The sequence below is a fragment of the Pteropus medius genome, unplaced genomic scaffold (genome assembly GCF_902729225.1).
Source record: "Pteropus medius unplaced genomic scaffold, Ma_sr-lr_union100, whole genome shotgun sequence".
Taxonomy (NCBI): domain Eukaryota; kingdom Metazoa; phylum Chordata; class Mammalia; order Chiroptera; family Pteropodidae; genus Pteropus; species Pteropus medius.
Window position 1 is genome coordinate 22,171,324 of NW_024351729.1, and position 17,189 is coordinate 22,188,512.

A 17,189-nucleotide genomic window follows, 5' to 3' on the forward strand; every position below is an offset into this window, starting at 1 on the left:
TCATTCTTTCCAGGCGTGCCCAGACTTACATGAACCCCGAGTAAGCCCAAATCAGGTTCCAAATGAGACTGCTAAATGTCACTCATCAACCTTCCTTTGAGCAGTAAGACTCAGACCTTGCCTGCAAAGTGGAGCAGAGAAATAGGACCATAGCTGACAGAGATGTGGGGTAAAGGGAGGGTTATTGTAAGATGAGAGAGCTTGTATGCTAATGGAATGATCCAGAAGAAGAGAAAAAAAATATGGATGTTGCAGGAACATGAAGGAAGACTGTTGATCCCCTTTCCAAGCTGTCTTTTCGTCTCTGAGCAGCCCCATGCCTTTGAAAGTGATATATCCCAACTCTTCTATTGGCTCCCTGATTCTGGGACATCATTCAGGAAGCACAGCCATTAAAGTTGGAAGCTTTGGAATGACTTGCCAGTTCCTCAACTTACCTTTCTGAGACTCTCAGCTATGATAATAACGTCTGCCATTTATCAAGGCCTCAGTCTATTCCAAGAGCCTGGCACACATTACCTTGAACCTTGACAAGCTTCTAATGCTATCATCCCTTCAAAGAGACAGGGGTTAAGGAAGTTAAGTTACTTGCTCAAGGTCATATAAGTCAGGATAGACCAAGACCCAACCTGACTCGAAGCTGCTGTGGTTCTCACACCACCTCAGGCCTTCTCCATGTGTCATGAGCAGTCAAGAATTCAGATTCTGAAAGCAGTTTTGTCCTTGATTTGAGTTCCAGTTTTGCCACTTATCTGCTGCGGTGTTACCTTGGGTGAGATACTGATCTCCTAAGCTTTATATTCCTCATCTGTAAAATGGGAATAATAATAATTCCTACCACAAGGTCTTGGGAAGTACTAAATGAAATAAGTCATCTAAAACATGCTTTTCACAGTGCCTGACACATATTAGGTTTTCGATTATCAGCAGACACAGCTGTGAGTAAGAGGCTAAGCCGATGTATTGGACTGCAGCATGCAGGTTTGCTCATGACCTTGAATGCTCAAAAAGAGAAGATCTATACAAGAGAACAAGTTCGGAAACCCATTCTCATTCTATGCTTAGTGACTGAAAGAAAAGTCTTGCACTTACTCAGAGGTATTTGCCCCTTTCCAAGTGTCCTGCTTACCCTGAAGGAAGTGAACTGCTGACAGATGAGGTAGGAAGGTATTGGAGGGGGATGAGGGTGGAAAGAGAAAGGAGAAAGGAGAGGAGAGGGAGAAAGGAGAGGAGAGGGAGAAAGGAGGGAGAACTCTCAGGAACTCCTCATGCTAGACCTGGTCGGTAGCTGTCTGGAAAGCACACACTACAAAGTGACCTTCTTTGAAGTACCTAATTCCTTATAATCTTGATCTGAGAAAAATAGAAGTTTCAGATTGTTCGCACAGAGGTATAGCCCTATCTGTACATCTCGATAGAGTCTTAAATTTAGAGCATCGCCTCTCAGAACTGGAGCTTACCTAATCAAATCTTACTTCGTGGAAGAGGAAACGAGTTTAGAAAGTTTTAAGTAAGTATTTAAGGTCATGAGGCTACTAAGTCTTTTTTTTTTTCTTTTTTATTTAATTAGAAACATTTTCCCAAATCTTCACATTCAGCTTGTGATGCGCTAGGACCCCTAGATAGATCTCTTTGTTCTGATTACCCTGATGCTACAGTAAATTTCATGAACTCCTCACATCGCCACAATTCACAATTTTCCTTTGTTCTCTAAGTTTCATTTCTATAACACCTGCTCTCGTATCAAGGGTCTATCAGGCATTTGATACAAAATCAGTTAACTGGTTATTTGATTCTTATAAACATGTTTTCTAAAACACCTTGACAAGTATGCACAGGGGACAGTACATGCTGAGTATGATCAGGATCCCAAAGGAGTGAACAAGGATTCTGGCCAAGTGGGAGCCCTGTACTGCATAGCCCGTAGGCCTTACTTGTTTAGTCTCCCTCCACCCTCAACACTTTCAAAGTTGGAGCAAAGCCAGCTCTTTCAGCAAGACAGCCTTGTTGTTTACAATATGGGAACCAAGAGAGGTACGGATATGGCCTCATAGGTTTCTGTTGAGCAATACGATTTCGTCTCATGTCGGAAGTGACTGGATTTCTTCAGAGACACCTTCCCACTTACCTTCTACATCTTACTTCTCCCATCCCATTGATTTGAACCTGGCTAAAATAAGAGTCTGCTAACAGTTTGAAGGTTACCAGAGGGGGAAAAGTGTAGGTGAGGATGCAGAGGATGAAGGGGTCAAATATATGATGACAGAAGGAGATAAGACTTTGGATGGTGAGCACACAATGAGCACACAATGACCATACAAAAGATGTATGATGGAATTATACGCTTGAAACTTCTATAATTGGTTGTTAACCAATGTTACCTCAATAAATTTAATTTAAAAAATAAAGTGTTACTAATTCTGAGATAATGTAGAGTCTCTCACCTCCAACACATATATGCATGTGCAATATACACAAACACCCTGTGAGTTAACTATAGATATGGTCAATGTGTCCTCCAGGTTGACATTTAAAATTCACTGGGAGAAAGTTTTAACAGGGCTTATCTTTAAGGAAAGGAAATAAAGAACAGGAACATAAATTGATTTTATTTTATGTGCTATTTGAATTTTTACTGATATCCTGTCATGACAGTGGATTGAAGAGGCATGAGAAGCAACAACACATACAAACACACATGCACACTAACATAGAAATGTTAGTTAAAACATATTTTTAATTGTTAAATAAATATCTGAGATCAAAAGCAAAGAGAGAGAGAGAAAAAAAAAGAGAAACAGAAATATCGCTAAGGACCAGAAACGAAAAGAGAACTTAGAAATGTATGGACTTATCAGGAAGTAGGTGTTGAAGCCACAGGAACCCAGAAGAATACTAGAACTGGTCTAAGATAGGGACAATAACACCAATGAGTCTACGGATCCCATGCACAGCAGATGACTGGAACTGAGTTCACTGAAAAAGGCTAGGAATCAAGAAAGAGCTGGCCCATCCATAATTGAAAAACACCTTCCAGCTTTGAGACATGACCCCAAAGCAAAATTCCTGCCCTAGACCATAGGGGAAAGAGGGACACCTGAGTGACAGTTCAAAATACCAAGTCTGAGTAGTAAATGGTGAGGACAATAGATGAGCTCACAATCAAATATTACAGAGAAATAACAACCACTACAATCAACAGTCAGTTGGCATAACAAATAGGAGAATTCAAACTTAAGGAACTAAAGATAACAGAGCAATATGAACGTGACTTTAAAGTAAGTATGCTTTTTTAAATCCTGAGGAATTTTTTTTTATCAAAAATGGAGGATTAAAGGACTGTTTTAACCTCTGATCCCTCACCAAATCCACTGAAAATGACACCAAAGGTATTTTTAAGGGATAATCCCACAAGCAACAAGAACAAAGAAACATGAGAGAAAATAAAAAATGAGATTTTTAAATGGAAGTCAAAAAGTAGACGTAAAGTGGTAACCGAGTTATCAGACCAAAAGAAAAGATACAAAGACAATAAAGGGAGCTAAATAAATTTTCACACACACACACAAAAAAAAACATAAAATCTTCAGAGAGATAAGAAGAAATGTTGCATCAATGAGGCAAGAAAAAGGTGCTGTAAAAAGAAACATCGGGGAACAGAAAATTCCAATTCCAGTGAAAAGGCTAGGAAGTAAAATTCAGGGGAACTTCATGAAAAGTGGAAAGATGAAGATACTGAAAAATAGGCAGAAAGTAATAAAAGTTTTAGACAATCAATCTTGGGAGTTCAATACCCAGAAGGGGGGGAAAAATGGAATCCTAGAAAAAGAGAATAGGGAAAATGAAGGCTAAAAAAGTACCAAAGAAATAATAGAAAAAAATTTCATAGAACCTGAGTTTCCAGATAAAAAAGATTCAATAGGTGCCCAGAAAAATTATTGAGGGAAAAAAAAAAAAAGCACATCATTATGCATTCTAAAAACTAAAAAGATAAAGAGAATATCCTCAAAGCTTCTAAGAGAAAATTCAGTCATATACAATCGATGGAAAATTAGTATAACATCAGCAGCCCAGCCCTAGAAGCTAAAAGAAATTAAGAAAAGCCTGCAAAATTCTGAAGGAAATGAATTCCAACCCAGAATTCAATACTCAGCCAAAATACTAATCGAGTGTGAGAGTAGAAGTAAGGCCTTTTTTTTTTTGGAAATTTAAGTTCTCCAAAAAGTTATCTCCTATATATACTTCCTCAGCAAAATTCGATAATTCAGCAAAATAAGGAAGTAACCTAAATGAATGATATTTAACATTTATATAATACTTATTGTATTCTAAATATTATGTATGTGTTCCCCATTTTATGAAGTCGTAAAAGGAAGTTAAGTAATCTGCCTTTTGTCATGAAGCCTATGAGCAGTAGCAGTCTGGCTCCAGAGGCCAGACTCTTAAAGAAAGAGGAACATTTAACACTCATTCATGAAAAAAACTTCCTCAAACTGATATAAGACCTCTATGAAAAATCTTTAGCTTATATCTATCTAATAGAGAAAAACTGAATGCTTTACCCCTAAGACTGGGAGCAAAGGGTAAGGATGTCCACTCTTACAACTTCTATTCGGCATGGTACTGTAGGTCCTAGCCAATGAAATAAGGCAAGAAAAATAAAGAAGAGGCATCATGAAAAGGAAAAAATAAAACTTCCTTTGTTCTTGGATGGCACAATGGTGTATATAAATCCAAAAGAATCTTGAAAAATAAAATTACTAAAATTAATCATTGAATTTACTGAAGTCCCAGAATACAAGGTCAATATATATAACTCAATTACATGTCTATATACTAGTAAGAAAAAAACTGGAAAATAATTTTTTTTAAATATCATTTGTGATAACAGCCAAATAACCATAAAATAAATACTTGGGAATTAATTTAACAAAGTATGTACAAAAATCTATGTACCGGAAACTGAAACATTTCCATGATAAATTAGAGAATATCTAAATAATTAAAGAAAGATATCACGCTTATGAATTGGAAGACTCAATATTATTGAGAGGTCGGTTTTCTCCAAATTGATCTATAGAGTCAATATAATTCAAAACAAAATCACAGTGCAACAGTACAATATTTTACAGAAATTGACAAGCAAATTTTTAAATTTATCTGGAAATATAGTTAAAGCAATTTAGAAAAAAGGAGCAGACCTGGAGAAAAACCTGTCCAGATTGCAACAGGACTATGAAGGACTCCAGGAAAGAAATCTCCAAAAAAGAAAAAAATTAATAGATTATCTAACTAATGTGAATGTATTAAGAAAGACATATGGGACTAATAAAATGAAAAGTACATGAAAAAATTCTATTGTTAAATCCAGAGAAAACAAAACTTGTACAAAGAAATGTACACATTGTACCCAATGTGAATAATTTTTTACATAATCATTATAACAAAAACATTGAGTGTTGCTTTAACCAAAGGAATGTGGAACCTGTGTCCTGGGGGAACATGGGTGGCAGTATTGGTGTTTGCTGGACAGGGGTAAAAGCAGGAGACAGTCTGGGAAATGTTAAATCTTCAGAAGCCAAAATAGTAAAAGTCAATAGATGATATCTAAAACTGGGAAAAAAATCAAAATCAACAGCAAGCAGAATAAGCATACTTAGAAATATGCAGACTGCTGTTAGATGCAACAGCTATGAGAGTTAAAAGTCATTGCCTTTGCCTGTAGGGCAGGAGGGATACTGCTGGTTTTCATTATAAGCCATATTTATAAAACTAAACAATTCACATGAACTACTTCGATTTAAAAAAAAAAAAAAAGCAAAACTAATTTTAGAAAGTCCGAGTTAACTTAGTCTGATTTTTAATTCTTTAATTCATTTCTACCCTCAAGATTGGAAGAAAGATCTTAAGTCTAAAAACAGAATACCAGGATGGATCAAAGCAATTGTGATAAGAGCTCAGCAGATAGCCACTTGCAGTTTCCTGGGTCAAACTCAGAGATCTTTGGCCCCTCCAGCCTCTGCGTGGAGACAGCAAAAGCCTGTACGCCATCACGACTTCTTGGTTAGTGGTCATCTCTGGGGAGACCCTTAGACCAAAGAGGACGTGGTCATTTTATTTCATATGCACTAAGGAGACTTTTCAGCCTCTGAAAGACGCTAATTAAAATGGAAGTTTCTGGGGAAAAGACGATCTTAAACCCCTATGAAATAAAATCCAAATATCAATTGACATTTTTGCTGGCACTAGTAAGAATGGGCCACTGGACAGGGGAGCAAGGGATGGTGAGGGGGCTGTGGTTAGTCAGAAGGGGAGCTAGCATACAGGAAAATAATATATTTCAACATAATTACTTAGAGGCTGGAACATTTGAACAAAGCCTACCAAACAAGTTTTCAATTTTTAAAATCAGCACACATTGTACAGAACATACATTCGCATCCCAACCTCTGTCCTCAACTCTATCCTTGATGTTTACCCCATCCCTAACCCCCATTGTAACTGTCTGATGGTGGGGCAGACGTGTAACAGCCACCATAATGAGAAGGTATCTTAAGACAACTCCACAGAATACAACAGATTTTTTTATAGGGTAATTTACTTATAGGGATGTAGGGTCAGAGCGGACAGATGACCCAGCAATCTGAACATATTATTCTCTGCTAACAGACTTCCTTTGTAGGACTTTTTTAATAGTATAACTCAGGTACTCATGATTGACAAGACAAAAGACAAAGAATGTGGGAGCACCAGGAGCCATACCTCCTGGTGGTCTTGTGATAGATGATTGTTTACCATTAATATTACCACCACCTTGACATTTATCTCAGCTGTCATGACATCCCAGCCCTTACTAACAAAAACATTTATGGCTGTATCGTGTAAATTTAAGGAACACAGACAATCATGCTTGCTAAGGACAGTAAGTTTGGTTAAAGGTCACAGCATGAAAACTTAAAGATGGAAGAAATCCAAGACACAGAGATGGAGCTAGTTTTGTTCAGATCTGCATCTGTACACCATCCCTAGCTCTCTGCCATCTCTGATGCCCCTACTCCTCTTCTAAGATCCTTGATCTCAGTCTTGTTCCAGACATTGACTGCTCCCTGGGGTGAACCCCTGACCTTGACCAAATATCTCATCTTTACAGTATCTAGTGATCAACATACCAGTCTCTGACATTTTAATACACCACGTTATTTCAGTACCAACATCCTGGCATTTTTACAGATCCAAAATCCAAATCATTTGTGTCTTGAATGTAACCAAAGAATTACACACTACATTAAAAAATCTAATCGAACAATGGTGTACTTCATTTGAAGAGAGTCCTGACTCCATCCTTATTCTGTTTAAAACACTCTCAAGTTATTTTATTGCTGTTTGGTTCCCACTCCCCAGGTTACTAAAGAGGACAAGCATCTTTTTGGATGTGCATTCATTATTTGTATTTCCCCAGAACCAATATGGATCCTTATTAACTTACAGAAGCCCCTGATAGAGTTGCCTTTGCGACAGCATAAGATGGAAGAAGATGTGATTTAAGGGATGCAGTAGGAGAGGTGATGAGGGTATTAGAGAAGGAAGGAAGCACCTCCCAGCCTTCCTCCCTGGATTCTTTCTGCATTCTTCTCTATTCTCTCCTTAATCAGATCCATCTCTTAGGGCTTAGCTCCTAACTCCTTCCTCACCAACCTATATGGAGAATCTCGAGCTAGACAGGCAGAGGTACCTCCGTCCTGGCCTCTGGAAGAGCATCTCAGACAATGCTCCAGGGAGGATGATGACCCTACCAGTGATGGCTTTTTGTTCCAGCCACTAACTGGACTAAACAGCAGTGGCTACTAGTGTAGCCACCAACCTGTCCCAGCCATTGACTCTATTTCTGACACCCCTCCCTGAGACTCTCCAAGCCCCCACATTCATTCCATTCCTAAGCCTCAATTCATATCTATCTGGTCCAAATCTCACCTTGTTCTTGAATCTCACTCACCCCATTGCCAGCCTTTTCCTTATTTCTGAGACTCTGCCTCTTCCTGACAGTACTTCTTCTCTGACCCTCCACCTTAGCCCAAGCTGCCCACCCCTCCCTCAGCTTCCCCCTCCACCATATCTCTGACTCCAACCTCAACCCCTGATCCCAATCCCAAACTTGATCTAAATCCCATTCCTGAACCTCACTCCATTCCCAGACACAAATCATTTGAAGCTTTTCCTTTATGTTTCCTTCTAAGAGTTTTATTATTTTAGCTGTGATGGTCTTCAATTTGTTTTAAGTTAATTTTTTATATGGTATAAGGTAAGAGACCAATTCCATTTTTGTGCATATGGATTTCTACTTTTCTCAGCACCATTTGTTGAAAAACTATTCTTTTCCCCATTGAATAGTCTTGGCACCCTTGTTGAAAATCATTTGACCATTTATGCTTAGGTTTATTTCTGGGCTCTTTATTCTCCAGTTCTTTTTATCCTTTGGCTCCATCAGGCTAAGTGCATTAGGTTTTTGCCTTATTGTCACAGAATTGCTGCCTCAGCTCCACACATCATATCCAATAACCATAGTCCAAGGCAATATGTGGGTGAGTGAGTCTCTTTTTTTCAATCAGGTGTATTTCCCAGGAGTCCCCTGACCCCAGCAAACTTCCTCTTAAGCAATGGTGTGCTGAAGCCAGTTTGTACTTGCTTGTGAAAGCAGATTATTACATTTTCTAGAAGTTTTGTGATCTGGTTGCTAAACACCACCACCCTTGAAATTGCCATGGTTGGAGCATTTATACCATGCAACTTTGCAAATGCTACAAATCAGGACGTTTTTCCCTAGGAGAGTGGTTTACCAGTACACAATTGCCCTTAAGTCTTATTAGCCACAATGAGAGGATATGGCCACTCCTAGCTTCAGGGAGTCCTAGAAAGTGAGTATCTGTCATTTTCGGCCTCTCTCAAGGGAAGTGGACTTTGCTAGCAAGCAAGGAAAGGGAGAGTTGGGGAAGCGACTATGGTGTTTGCCACTAATAGCTCCCAATGGTGGGAAATTTTTACAGTCACTTAAAAGAGTGTCTTTAAAATGTCTCCGAAGACAGAGTGCTATGGGCTCAGTGGTAGGATGGACAGAGCTCTAGCAGCGGACATAGTAATTCCAGTAAGGGGCGGGGCGCCGGGGCAGGCTTTCAAGCCATGCAATGAGGGCCTGGTAAGGATACAGCCTCAGCAACTTCCTGTAACCTTGATGGGGGGCTTCCTTGACACAGAGACTGCGAACAGCCAGTGGGCATGAGGCTTGGGTGCTGACAGGAAGGGAGGAGCCCCAAGGGGCTGCAATAGGAGCGGAGGTCTTAGAAGGTAGTAGAAGTGTTCCCTGAAGAAGACCCCACAAAGGAAGGCCTGCCATCCTTGGCCAGAAACTCCTTGCTGACCAGGCCATGGATGGCCATGATCTTGAGGAGTCCGTGGCGAAACTTCTGGCCGATGAAGGCGTAGATGAGGGGATTGAGGCAGCTGTGCAAGAAGCCCAGGATCTCGGTGGCATCCAGGGCCCGGCCGATGTCGTTGCGGCGCTCACAGGTCTCCTTGATCACGCCGAGCCTCATGAAGGTGTCTGCCACCAGGACCAGGTTGTAGGGCAGCCAGCAGAGCAGGAAGACAAGCACGACGGCAAAGATGACTCTCATGGCCCGGTGCTTCTGCCCCATGTGGGCCTGAAACAGCGTGCGCAGGGTGAATCCGTAGCAGAACAGCATGACCAGCAGCGGCAGGAGGAAGCCAAAGGTCTGGGGCAGGACCCGCATCACCATGCGCCATCTTGTTGTGTTGACACCCATGACCTCATAGCAGACCAGGTTGGATAAAGGTGGTTGATAGGCCTCTCGAACGATCAAGGGAGGCAGGGACAGGATCAGGGATAGGACCCAGATGCCTAAGCATATGAACTTGACCCAGTGCCGCTTCTGAGTCAGCGTGCGTGTGGCGTGGACAATGGCCAGGTAGCGGTCCACGCTGATGCAGGCTAGCAGTAGAATACCGCTGTAGAAGTTGACTTCTTTTAGGAATGAGACTATCTTGCACAGGGGTGTGCCAAGGATCCAGCCTTTTGCCTTGGAAATGGCCCAGATAGGCAATGTCAAGGCAAAAAGCAGGTCAGCCACGGCCAGGTTCAGCAGATAGACATCGGTGACAGAGCGGCCAACCCTGCCATTTAAGACGACGAGCATCACCAAGGAGTTTCCCAGCAGGCTCAGCAGGAAGACCAAGGCATAGATTACGACCACGGCATACTTGTTGAGTGCCTCAGTGTCCATCGAACAGGGGCTATAATAGTTTTCTGTGGGTGGTGTGCCGGTGAAAGCCTCATCCATCTCCCAATCAGAAAAATTCCATGCATTTTTCACGAATATAGTCATGATTCGATCTAGTTGAAAGATTGGGAAAGAAATGTGATTTAGTAACTCAGATTCAAGTCGCTCTCATCAAGGAAATGAGAACAGTTACTGGGATATCTTTGCCTTCTCTGTTGGTGTAGCAACCAGGGATCTCTTCCTTCACCTCCCTCTTGGACTCCTTTAGAGGGAGGCTTCACCTGGAAGTGTCGTCAACCTTCCATAACTTCGAGGTCTGGCTCACGTGTGGGATAAGATAACTCCAGGGAAAAAACCTTGGCCGTTGGTTGGCCCTACAATGGCCTCAACTCTACCTACAGTTGCATCTCTGTCCTCTCTAGCTTTCTCCATCTTCAGCTATGTCTGTGTATTCAGATGAGAGGACCAGGTTGGTCTTGGACATTCAGGGGAGACCAGAGTTAAGCAAAATATAAGAAGATAAACCTGTCCCCAGATGTCCCATTTTATGTTACTTCCCCTTTATGTTCTTTCTGATTTTAACCTTCTTAAAATCTAGAGAGGAAAGGAAATGATAACAATGAATTGCATTAAAGTGTATTTTAAGCCTTCTCTCTAACGGAACAATAAATGTTTTGGTCTCTGTCTAAAGGAAGCGTAAATTTTTGAAAGAAGTCTCCATCTCGATCCCTGAAATCATCTCCTAAAACATCTCCAGAATCACCTACCGGTTTTCAAATGTCTTTTTTAACTGTAAAAACTTTGTTGAAGCAAAATCTTATCAGAAGCCCAATACATAAAACATATAAAGCTCCATCTACTGGGGAAGGAAGGTATGCTGCTCTCTCTACCTAGACAACCGCTAAAGAGGCTTTCCCCAAACCCCCAGGACTGGCCAGAGGACAGTGTGAAGCCTTTGGAAAGTTACCAACACTGAAAACAAGGATACCTTGTATCCAGTCCTAATTCTATCCTGATTCTATCATTAATAATTTGTGTAAACTTGAGGGGGTCCTTTTACCTCTCTGTATTTCAGTTTTTCTCTTCTGCAAGTTGAGGGAGGTAGAGAAGACAACTCCTGAGTTGCTTCCAGGCCTAAGGTTCTGTAAGTTCACTCAGATCCACACATTTTAGTATGTTCTCTCCCTGCCGGTATTGCCTTTCCACAGAAGACAGTCCTAGGGCAAAACAATAAACACCAAACTGGGGAGATGTAAGCCTCTTCTTTGCATAAGAGAGAGGTGTAAAAGGAGGAGATGAGAGGCTGTGGCCTCCTAGGTCACCACTAAAGCCATGTAGATCAGAATTGAATGCATGGCCACAAGAGAGGAGGCAGGAAGCCAACTGAGCAGAAATCTTCAAGTCCCAGAGAAATAAATGCATTTTCTAAAATACAGTCAAACAAGTCTCCCTAATCCAAAGAAAGTCCTGGCCAACAGAGGTGGCTTCCTACCTGAGGCACCAGCCAGGTCTGTCCAACCGTAAAAGCCTGGAGCTCAGAGACCAGAATGACTTAACAGTCAGAGGGAACCGCATGAGTAAAGAGAAGTAGGGAAGGCACGTCACACCCTCCTCTTTAAGCCCTGCCCATGTCTACATTTGGAGAACAGATTAAGAGGTCGTAGACCTGTCAGAGCCTCACAGGGTCCATATATCCAAGCAGGGGTACCAGGATGAAGATGGAGTTAGAAATCCATTATCTGAATTCTCCACTCTATGGATGACTGTTTTTATTCTCTCCCTTTTCTTATACTTATTTTCCATTTATTTATCCCTTATATTCCCTACTAGGCCTCCCTTGAAAACTTTCAACTTGCCTGATGGGTAAAGGGGAAGGGATTTGACTTTTTACAGGAGAGACTTCAGAAGGAATCCACTGGAGGAAGGCATTGCAGGAGTCCTCCACTCAGGAGGAACTTGCAGGCAATCTTGTGGGAAGGAGGCAGAGAACTGTACTTGGACAAAAAGCAGAAAATTTTTACATATATCGTAGGCTTCTGTGGGGTGGCTTGGGGTCTGGTGGAGACCTGGGGGGATAATTAACTCCCCCTCCACCACCAGCCGCTCCTTTACACAACCACTGCCAAGAGCTCGTTGATTAGAACGGCCCTGCGGCAGGGGGTATGGGTGACCTGGAGTCTGGCTAGACAATAGGGGGACCATTGGAGCTGGGGCAATCAGTGAATGGAGGAAGCTGGGCTCATGTCATTCTGCTTCTCTCTCAGTAGGGGAGGATGACTTCTCTGGGTACCTGCCTCAGCTGCTCCCAGCAGCTCACGTCTGTGCTCTGGCTTTACCCCTCTGGTACGTTAATCACACCTGCATTATAACATGAACCTACTGTACTGCAATGATGTATTTACCAGCCAGCCTTCCCCACTAGACCGTGGATTGTTAGAAAGCAAGGCCCTTCTCCAAATCACCTTTGGATCCTCTGCAAGGGAACAGAGTAAGTGCTCAATCAATGGTTGTACAAGAAATGGCACTAGACTTATTTCCTATGATTCACGGATCATGGATCACCACCACGATTCAGAGTGTAAGCTGTGCCTAAAAGCTTCACTTCCAATCAGCCAGGCTGGTCAGTCTGGCATTGTTCTTTCCCAACCATCCTCTCTCGTTTACAGTTAGCACCAATCTATTCAACTGTAAATTAGGTCCCTACCTTCAATGCCAAATTTATACATTTTTGCCACTGGTAAAAGTATTTTTTAAACTAAGTTATGCTCTCCTCCTGGATTCTCTTATTATTTGTAAATAGCAGCAAGAAGTATAGGAGACCATTGCCTGGGGCTACCTATGATTTGCTGTTGTTGGACAATTGTGATCTGATGCCTAGACTAGAAAGGACTTGAAGGTGGGGGAGTCCCTGAAGAGACTGAACATTCCCTTTATTAATCATCTAGGGGAAAGGTAGCTCTTGGAGCAGAAAATAGTGTCTGGGGCCACAGGAGGAAACAGACTGTCTGGAGCCGGGACTGCAAAACGCCTGTGTGCCTAAGTGCAAGTTGTGGCTACAGGGAAAGAGAGTGTTTGCCACAAGGAGGCAGCAGTCACCGGACAGGAAGTCCTTGCAAGGGACCGACTGAGAAATACAAGGGCAAGAGCCGCCAAATCTACTATCTATTTTTAAGCTCCTCTTGTGTGTAGTTCCCTTCTGCTTTTCCTAAGCCCTCAGTCAGTTCAGCATTCCAGTCTATTTAGACTAATGACTAAGGTATTAGGGAAGGGTCCGGCCCATCCTCGAGCCCAAGGAGTAGAGGGGACCAGCCCCTCTGGAGGAGCATAGGGGTGGCAACAATGGTAACTTAGGTCTCCAGTGGTAAGACGGTCTGGAGGTCAAGAGTTGAAAGGAATATTTCCGTTCATGGTACAAAATAGCATTTCACTCAGCAGGGAAAGGCACATATACACGAGCATGGAATAAAATTTTACCTCCTTGAAAATATTCCAGCAAGTCTGCCCACCCAACATATCTTCCATACCTCACTTCCCACTTATAACTGTTCCCTCATAATGTTCCCAATAGGAAAGCATTTTCCATTCTGTGCAGAACATGCAGTGCCACAGAGATTGTTGTGACATGTGCAGCCTGAATGTCAATCTGCTGGCAAAATGCGGAGGCTTCTTCTTGCCATTGTTTTAAAAATGGCAGCTTCTATGCAAGACCATGTGAACAGCACAGTATGGCTCTAAGTATATCCATTTTTTTCCCTGTGTCAGCTTTGATACTGCATCAGTACCTCTTCACATGTTGGAGAAGAATCCACTTAAATCTGGGGACCAAAGTAGAGGCAAGGGAGGGTGAGGAGAGGATTCACCCCTCTCCCCAGGGATCATCCCACTGCCAGGATGACAGGTTCAAAGGCAAGTATGTGACCTAAGATGATCCACTCAGAGCCAAGTTCAGGATGGTTGTTTGATGACAGTGGAAAAGCAAGTATGGAGTCTTGTGGTTGCTGGACACTATTTTGCTACCATAAATGGCAAATCAATTCAAAGACAAAAACTAACACATGAAAGAAGGCAGAGCTGAGAGAATCACAGAGAAAGGGAGCCAGAGTAATGACAAACCGTGCCCAGAGGTCATCTCTCTGTACTCTTCTGCTACACGAGCCAATAAATTCTCTTTATTGTTACCTGCAATCCAAACTGTGCCTGAGAGATTTCTGGAAACCAAAAGTGATCGAGGATGAAAGGGGAGGGATATCATTGTGTCACACAGTCCAGGTTGTGATGGTCAGGATAACAGCAGGACCTAACAGAGGTATGACCTGGGCAGGTGCAGACCTCTAAGCCCTGATCGCCAAGCTCTGGTGGAAGCCAGAGAGAAACCTTGAAAAATGAGCACGTGAGAACCCATCTCAGTGCACTCTCCCGAATGAATTCAGAAATTCTCATGAAGGACCCAGAAATCTGTGCTTTGGGGTCAGACACACAATTATTCAAATGCTGGTCCTCCTTTATTATTTTGTGATCTTGGACAAGTTCATTATCATGTATCAAAATATCCTATCCATAGACATGGGGATAATAAAGCTGGCCTCATGGAGTTGTCATGATGATGGAATTGGATAAGAGCATAGGCTCTACAACCAAACCAGCTCTGTCCCTGGCCAGTTGTGCACCCATGGGGAGCTTAGATACTCGCTCTGGACCTCAGTTTTCTCATCTGTAAAATAAGAATGAAAGTAGCACCTACTCATAGGACTGGTATGAGGATCAACGAGTTAACACATGTGAAGTGCTTAGCACAGTGTCTCGCAGATAATAAATGTTGAATCACTTTTAGCTGTCTTTACATATCGCCCACAGACCTGTTGAAGGATTAGGTACCAAACACACTGAACAATGCCTACCTCAACCCTGCAATCCCACTTAATGTGAGGGAGGGAAGCAATGTAGAAGGAAGGAGGGGAGGAAGGACAAAGTTTATCACAGGATTGTTGATAATAATAAAATTTAGTAATAATTTCAATGTCCTTCAAAAAAACTTTATACAAATTATAGCCGATATATAAAAAGTAACACTATGCTTCTTTCGATCACTGTATCTCATGTACCTAGAAGGCATTTTAGCATTTAGGGTGCAATAAAAAATTGTTGAAAAAAGATGGATTATATCGCTAGAGACTAGGAGACCCACAAGTGACTTGCCTTCTGTTTATATCACCTCCGGCCTCTGGGAAATAAAACTGGAGGGGAAGTTGACTTCACCATGACTGTAAGAAATTACTTAGAGCATGAGACCCCAGCCTACACCTAGAAACAAGCAAAAGAGAAAAAAAAAAGAATCTACTCCTGGTGACCAGGAGTTGTAGTTGCAAGATCAGTCCAGGAGAGGGCAGCATTATCTTCAAATTGAACCAAACAACTTGGGTGGGAGGGGTGAAAGAATCCAGATGGAGATACCCTGTACCCCACAGATGTTAGATTAGGCAGCCAACACCTAGCATCTAACACTGCGCTTAAAAGTTTGTAAACCTTTTCCATTCCCCGCTTAAGGTCCTTCCAGATTAGAGTTTAGCAAGTGTCAGACTGTGAGTACAGTTTGAGATGAGCAGTCGAAGTTTATCACCCACTTATGTCACTCAACTAGTCGCTGACTTCAAGCACTTCATAGTCCTGTGGTCATCCTGCTTTTCTAGCCCACAGACCCTTCCTCCAGACCAGTGTGAATCCACGCTTTCAAACAGCACTTTGGGGTACTCTCAGCAAAGTAGTTAAGAGGTATATGAAAGAGAACTGAAAATCTTTTCCATTTTCTTATAGCTCAATTTTTGGTCCTCCAGCACATAGTCAGCTCGGGCTGCCATCACAAAATGCCATGGACATAGTGGCTTAACCAACAGCTATTTGTTTCTCAATTCTGGAAGCTGGAAGCATAAGACTAGAGTATCGGCTAGGCTAGGTTCTAGGTGAGGGCTCTCTTCCTGGCTTGCAGACAGTTGCCTTCTGTGCAGCCATGTCCTCACATGACATAAGGATGCAAATATCGTCATGGGGCTCCACCTTTATGACTTCACTTAAACCTAATTGCCTCCCAAAGGCCACACCTCCAAATACCATGACATTGGAGGTTAGGGCTTCAACATGTGTATTTTGAGGTGACACACTCAGTCCATAATAAGCACCACATCACAGTTTAAGTAGAATGGTTTCCTTCCCCTATAGCACCCTCTTACATATTCACGAGGTAAAGTTCTAGCAAGTTCTAACAAACTTCGTGAAGTCTTGTTTGTTTTCTCTTACACGCAGCCAACTGCACCAAGTTCTACCCTATGTGGCCCAACCCACATAGCCAACATTCTGACGGACATGGCTGCTAAAGTAGTAGCCTTGGTTGCAGTGAAAATAAACTGTACGAATGGTTACCTGGGGGTGCAAGGCTTAGAGATGGGAACTGGCAGATGAGAGACAGGTGGAAAGAAGACTTTTCATTAACAGCTTTTAATGGTTTTTTTTTTTTTTTGAAACATGTGAAGTGGTCCCTGTTACAAGTTTTAAGTATAAATATAATTTTAAAATGTTAAAAACTAATAATTTAAACAAGAGATGGGAAGAATGCGGTGCTGCTGAGCATCCTCCTTTAAGCTCTGTCATCTGCAGTTGTATGTCTTCTGGCTGCTCTGTCTCAAACCCACCCCTCTACCCCCCCCCCACCAGATAGCCAAAGAGGCCGGCAGCCAGTTCCAGGAAGCATACGGCTGGGCCTAGGCTTAGAGACCTGCCGCCTCTCTTAGTTTCCTCTACTCTAGACCCTTGACGCCAAATCGGCTCACCCTGGACTCTCTTGGTCTTTGTCTCTTTCCTGTCACTGGTCTGTCTAGCTGCCTACACTCTCAGTCCTTCCACTGG

At 42.3% G+C, this 17,189-nt stretch overlaps 1 protein-coding gene across 1 annotated transcript; it reads right to left on the reverse strand.

The window, feature by feature from the left end:
* Positions 1-8,432: 8,432 nt before the first annotated feature.
* CXCR1 (C-X-C motif chemokine receptor 1) lies at positions 8,433-11,858 on the reverse strand. The gene is made up of 2 exons (XM_039844737.1): positions 11,785-11,858; positions 8,433-10,405 (listed from the first exon to the last, which is right to left on the reverse strand). Exon 2 carries the CDS (start codon positions 10,395-10,397, stop codon positions 9,333-9,335), a length of 1,065 nt encoding a protein of 354 aa, XP_039700671.1. The 5' UTR covers positions 10,398-10,405; positions 11,785-11,858; the 3' UTR covers positions 8,433-9,332.
* Positions 11,859-17,189: the final 5,331 nt, after the last annotated feature.